Source organism: Nicotiana tomentosiformis, chromosome 8 (genome assembly GCF_000390325.3).
Source record: "Nicotiana tomentosiformis chromosome 8, ASM39032v3, whole genome shotgun sequence".
Lineage (NCBI taxonomy): Eukaryota > Viridiplantae > Streptophyta > Magnoliopsida > Solanales > Solanaceae > Nicotiana > Nicotiana tomentosiformis.
The window spans coordinates 22,947,515-22,953,623 of record NC_090819.1 but is presented as its reverse complement, the minus strand read 5'-3'; the positions used below and the strand labels follow the sequence as shown (position 1 = coordinate 22,953,623).

Sequence of the window (6,109 nt, the reverse complement as noted above, 5' to 3'; positions counted from 1 at the left end):
TGGGTAATTGGGGTAACCGGATCCAGATTGTTGTGGTTTGGATTTTTTAGACGGCCGACATGAAATTGGGATCCCAATTCCTAACTGAGGGGAAATGACCCATGATAAACCATGGGCCTCCGTGTAAGGCTTTCGTCATGCTCTTCTCTTTTTCGAACTTGATTGTGAAGAATTCTCAGCCTAGATCGATGAGGGATAATTGCTCTGTAGGGGTCCATAGTTGCTGGAGCTTGGATTTAAGAACATGGTGTGGAATTTTCCTCCCAAAAACTTTGAGGATAACTGAGAATCGCCAAGGGTGGTAGATTCTCAGTTTTTGTTCCTGGCTTAGGATGATGGGCTCTGAAATGTCCTCGATCCTAGTTGTCTCCGACAGTATTCCGGCTTGGTGGTGTTAGGGGTAGTAGGTACTTGACTTTGTCAAGTTTTTTTCCGGATAATATTTCTTTGAAGGTGTTCTTTTTCGGAATCATTTCAATTTCCATAAGAGCTGAGCTAATGTCCGGTAGGTCGGGTGGTTTCAGTATTTGGTCCTGTGTAGGGGTGGGATGAGGCCATCTTAGGGGAAGGAGGATAATTTTGGAGAGAGAATTTTCCACTCAACAGTTTTTCATGTCAAGTACCTACTAGTTTTAATACATGAATAACTCCTCTCTAACCGACAGTCAACGACCCCTTGAAACAATTGAAAAAATCCACTTGCTAATATTCTTTTATCATACTTCTTATGGGATTGTGGTGTATAGCACTTTTTTGTCAAAGGACAATGGTGGCTTTGTTAAATGTTTGGCCACATAGTTCTTGTACTGTCCTCTGTTCTCCTTCCCTACTTCTGTTTGATTTTCATTAATTTGTAGGTGGTTGCTATGTAGATGTATGTTTGATTGATCAAAACTCTGTCCACTTTATCAGTTGGCCAAGTACTGTTAAAAGTGGACGAGAATATTGCTTACTTTCCAAAATGGAAAATTGTAGTAAGAACTTTGAGCCTCTAGAAAAGGATCAGATGATTGAGATCTAGCAAAAGATCTTCTTTTAATACCCAAATACAGCGACTCCCCCGTCTTCTTTCCTTTAGTTTGTCTTTAAAAAAAAAATATATTTTTATATTTAGAAACAATTTAACTTTAAATTTTATATTTATATAAAGCTACAGAAATGTCGATATCTTATTTTAAACCACAAATTTCAAAAGTTATTCTTTCTTTTTTAATTTTGTATCTAATCAAATATGATCACATACATAGAAACGGCTGATATTTTCCTTCATTTTCTTAACTCATCATCTGTCATTCAACATGAACTAGTTAGGGGTCGTTGGTTTAGTGGATAAGCAAAAATAATTTTGAGATAAAAATTTAGTATTGCCTTATCCCTTGTTTGGTTACTAATCCTAGAATAAGTTATTTTAAGATTAAAAATATTACCGGAATAACTTATATCTACCAAAGGTTGGAATTAGAGGCGTATCCAGTGTAGAAGCTATGGGTTCAACTGAACCCATAGCTTTCGCTCATACTATTAGGGGTGGGCATCGGTGGATTCGATTCGGTTCGGTTGTGAATATTATCGGTTTGGCATATCAGTTATCGATTTATAAATATGTTAAACTGATAACCGAGCCGATAAGATATCGATTATCGATCGTTATTGGTTCGATTATCAGTTTAACCTATAAGATAACTCAATCTAGATTATAGAGGAAAGAAGTAATGAAGGATAATGTGTACTGTATAAAAAATATGATAAACTTTCTTTAGTATTGTAACCCTCTCAAAGAATATGATAAACCTTACAACATTGTTTCTCTATGTGTTAGAATGATAAATTTGGGAGAATTACAACAGTAGATAGAGAATTGTGAGAACGGTAAAATTATATATCTAAGGATAAAATCGTATTTTTATAAAGTTTATTGGGTTATCGGTTAAATCGTTAATAAAATTGGCCAAACCGAGACCCGAACCAATAGCCCAATAATAAAATAACACTAAACCGTTACTGAATTATTAACCCAATAACCCGATACCGATAACCCAATAAGTTTTTTTCGGTTCGGGCTATCGGTTTTACCCGATATATGCCCAGCCCTACATACCATGTATTTTTGCTCAAAATATTATTAACTATGTACAAATAAAAAATTTTGAACCCATTAAATTAGATTAGATATGGTAGAATTGCGAATCTGAACCCTTAAAGTTCAAATTCAGGATTCGCCTCTGATTAGAATAGTAATCGCAGGATAAATTATCCCAAGATAAAGTGATAAAATTGATAATCCTAAAATTAATACAACATACCAAACATTCAATAAAAAATAATATATCAAATAATTAATATCACCGTAACTTATATTCGAACCAAACGTCCCTTTACAGATTTATGCTTCCCACACGTATCTATGCTCCAGAGAGTTGTCTCTTTCTCCAAAGAGGGTAGCAATAAACATCACCACTCGTCCAAAAAGCTAAATAAGCAAATACGGTTCAAACTTCAAACCAAATTCAACGTCGCACTAATATCTGATCTTGGTCCCACAAAACCGACAACTCACAGTAAGTTTGTCATACTAGGATTAGATAAATTCAGAAGTGGTCCATGATTACGAGTCAACCAGCTGGTGGACCCCCTGGGGTTTGAACATTTATCAAAATACATATTCAAACTCAGACTCAGTTAGTAGATACAGAGTATCAATTAACTGAACTAGTCCATTGTGCGACAATAAGTGTAAATAACACAATTGTAGCTAAGATTTTCAGGAGTCATAATCATAGTACATGACATTCAATTATGCAAATTTGACCGGGTTGAATCAACAACAAGCTCGCGATTCTAATTGAAAAAAATAATAACCTCTCTACTCTATTTGCTTGCAATTTTGTGTCTATCATGCATGACCTTAACTCGTTATGTTGTTCGACTAAACAGTTGGCTCTGCGTCCATACGACATTTAACAATTTGTATCTCTATGTGTATAGTTCTAGAGAAAAGGAGTAGCATACCCGTGCTACTACCGCTTATAAGCGACATCTGCCACTGGGGTCGAGAAATAGAGATGTGAAACTAGTCTCCAGTTTTCGACAATTTGAAGTATTATTAAGAGAATAATGCCCAGTTCAGTAGGGCTGCACAAAGCAGGAAAGCTACAAATAGTTCAACAGAAGGCACTACTAACATAGGTCTCAACAACATTACTAGAGAGTATTTGGAGCAATGAGCTATTCTTTGGACCAACACATCTAGGAGTTTTGAACTGGCTAACTGCACCTCCTAATCCTACAAAATGATCTAATATCTTATGAAATGTTCCTCTCTTCACAATCCTCAGCTCAAGTGCTCCAATTGCATTCACTTTCCGGGAGCTCACATAGCCTGCATCGATAAACGCCTTATCCAAACAGTTGCAGTAATCTTGCAACATTTCACCAGTTGCTTCACCACTCAGTTCCCAGAAGATCACATAGTGTCCCGGATCAGCTGAGACATTGACATGGCTCGTGAAGTCCACCACTTCTAGTTTTCCGTCTACTAAGCGCTTTGCTACAGCTTCTACGGCTAGTTGTAAATCTTTCTCTGTGTTCTTGTCAATGTTAATGCGCAGCAAAAGGTTCCTTCTGCATACAAACTGGAGTTCTGGAGTCCCATTGTGGAAGCCTTTTATCTTTACCACATCACCTAGTCTATAATGATATAAACCTGCATATACACATTCATAAAATCGTCAATTATATTGTCAGTGCATATATTTAAAATCCGGTAACATAAGTGACAAACTAGATAGACTAATAGCTTGTTATTTAGAAATGTGTGAGTGAGGTGGATATGAAACAACTGGACAGAACTTAGAAGGCAGAATGCAAAAGATCCCAACATTCTATGCCTTCGAAACCTGTTAAAGTATCTTTTTCAAGAACATCAGGTGGACAAAAAGACATGAATATCAAGCACATGCAATTATTTAGATTAGAACAAATATGTACAACAGATGATTGAAAAGCATGTTGAAGTCCAGAACAAAGCATAAAAACAAATCATAAGTTTTATTATCTAAGCATAATTTAATATTTGTAAGTGATCATGTTTAAACTATAAGTACCAAATTAAGTGATCATGTTTAAACTATAAGTACCAAATGTCTAAACTATAAGTACCATATATAAGTGAAACAAGAAAGGAATTGTCTCACTCATCAGAGTTGCAGATGGAAAGAAGTAAATCCAAATAATGCAGAAGTCGCTCACCAAGAGTCATAATCCATAATCAAATGTTGATGGTCGCTCAATAAACTATTCATATACTAAGTTAAGAAATATTTTTGGTAAGCAATGAGTCACCAACATAATAATATTTTTGGTAAGCAAAACATTTTTAAGAAAAGGGGTGCAAGAAAATTGTACCTGCAAAATTTGTGAAGACAGTTTCATACTCTTCACCAAGTTTAACTTCAGTCAGACCCACTGGAGAATACGCTTGCTCCACGCCATTGAGATTTCCCCCAAGAGGAATGAATTCAAAATAACCAATATTTGGTAATACTGCATAAGTGACTAGCTCAGGGGGCAATTTCAGGTTAACGTTTACTCCAACCCATCCTTCAGAAGAACCATAATCTGCACTCAATAAAGGTAATTCCCCAGAATAATGCCTCAGTTTCTTCAAGTAAGGTTGTCTAATGTTATACTAAGAGGTAAGGCCTATGCCATAGGTCCCCAAATTTGGGGGCTCCATTTTTTAAAAATAATAGGTTTATAGGTGTTTAAAAAATAATATTTAATATTTTTAATACAAAGTAGAATTTTTAATATAAAAGGAAAGAAAATTCTTTATATATATAAAAATAAAGTAATAATTTGACTTACTTAAAAATGGGTAGATGAATAGTTTTCCAACGTTCCAATTTTTTACTTTTTACTCCTTCATTAGAGAACGTGTAAAATTTTTACTCTCCCTTTCTTAATTTGTTCAAGTCAATCTTTCTTTTTACCAATCTCTTTATATTTCAAATACATATTTTTTGTCTTTCTCTTTATTATTCTTACTCATATTCTTTCTCCAAGATTTTATTAGTTTAAGTGTTCAACAATATTTTTAAACTTTCAATAGTTTTATACTTCTATTGCTCTATAATATCTTATCTAAAATCAACAATATCTGAATAAGACTAAATGAGTTGTCTATAATATCGATTGAAAAAGAATTATTAGAAAAAGTTGATTATAAAAAAGATCATTAACAACTTTATATCTCAAAAAGCCAGAAGATTAGATTTCAGATAACAATATATCTTATAACTTCATTTTAAAAATTTAGGCCTTTGTATTAAATTTTGGCCTTAGGCCCCGCATGTGCTTGAGCCGCTCCTGGATCCTGTCATTATACCATATATGCACCTTGTATTTGGGAAGAGTTCAGGAATCAAGTCGTACCAATTGCTCAATCTTGAGCACTTATTATAAATTGTATCAGCCAGTTCAGGATCAGGCTTCAGCAACTTTGACACGGTTAATCTTATCGACGGGACAGTGACTCTACTCGACAAGACTCCTTCTCTTATGTCAACAACAAGTGCTTCCCATACTTGTTCAAATGTTCGAAAAGTATGGACAATGCTATGGGCAAAGGTAGCCATGGTCTGCCACGGCCTTCATCTCGTGTAGCCAAATGTTCAGAAGTTGGTGATATGCTGATGGAACAGCCTTCATCTCGTGTAGCCATGGTCTGCCAAGATTTATATTACAGCCTATGTGTCACGATCCAAAATCTCACTAGTCGTGATGGCACCTAACCCAACCCGTTAGGTAAGCCAATTTCCAACTATCCAATTCCAATCAAATTAATTAAAAGAAAATATCTAAAACCGATACATCTCCCCAAGAACTGGTAGTGCAAATCATGAGCTTCTAAGAATAGAGTATACAAAGCGGAAATGAAATAAATACATAGTCTGTTTGAATATTACATAAACAGAGCTTTTATAAATCTAAGGCTACCCTGAACAAGAGGCAGCTACAACAGGAACGCAGGTACATCTTCAAGTCCCGCAACCATCGAGCACAGCAACAACAACAGCCAACATCTGCACGCAATGTGCAGAAGTGTAGT

General features: G+C 35.3%; 1 protein-coding gene across 1 annotated transcript; it reads right to left on the bottom strand.

Moving 5' to 3' along the window:
- Window positions 1-3,087: 3,087 nt before the first annotated feature.
- On the bottom strand, window positions 3,088-5,636 carry LOC104110129 (jasmonoyl--L-amino acid synthetase JAR6-like). Its single transcript, XM_070183141.1, has 3 exons — window positions 5,398-5,636; window positions 4,405-4,676; window positions 3,088-3,703 (listed from the first exon to the last, which is right to left on the bottom strand). Exons 1-3 carry the CDS (start codon window positions 5,634-5,636, stop codon window positions 3,162-3,164), a joined length of 1,053 nt encoding a protein of 350 aa, XP_070039242.1. The 3' UTR covers window positions 3,088-3,161.
- Window positions 5,637-6,109: the final 473 nt, after the last annotated feature.

Coding starts and splice junctions, on each gene's coding strand:
- LOC104110129 (XM_070183141.1), bottom strand. CDS start 5,636: ATGGCTACCTTTGCCCATAGCATTGTCCATACTTTTCGAACATTTGAA. Junction 4,677..5,397: donor GAACTCTTCCCAAATACAAG/GTGCATATATGG, acceptor GTATAACATTAG/ACAACCTTACTTGAAGAAAC. Junction 3,704..4,404: donor TGTCTTCACAAATTTTGCAG/GTACAATTTTCT, acceptor GTGTATATGCAG/GTTTATATCATTATAGACTA.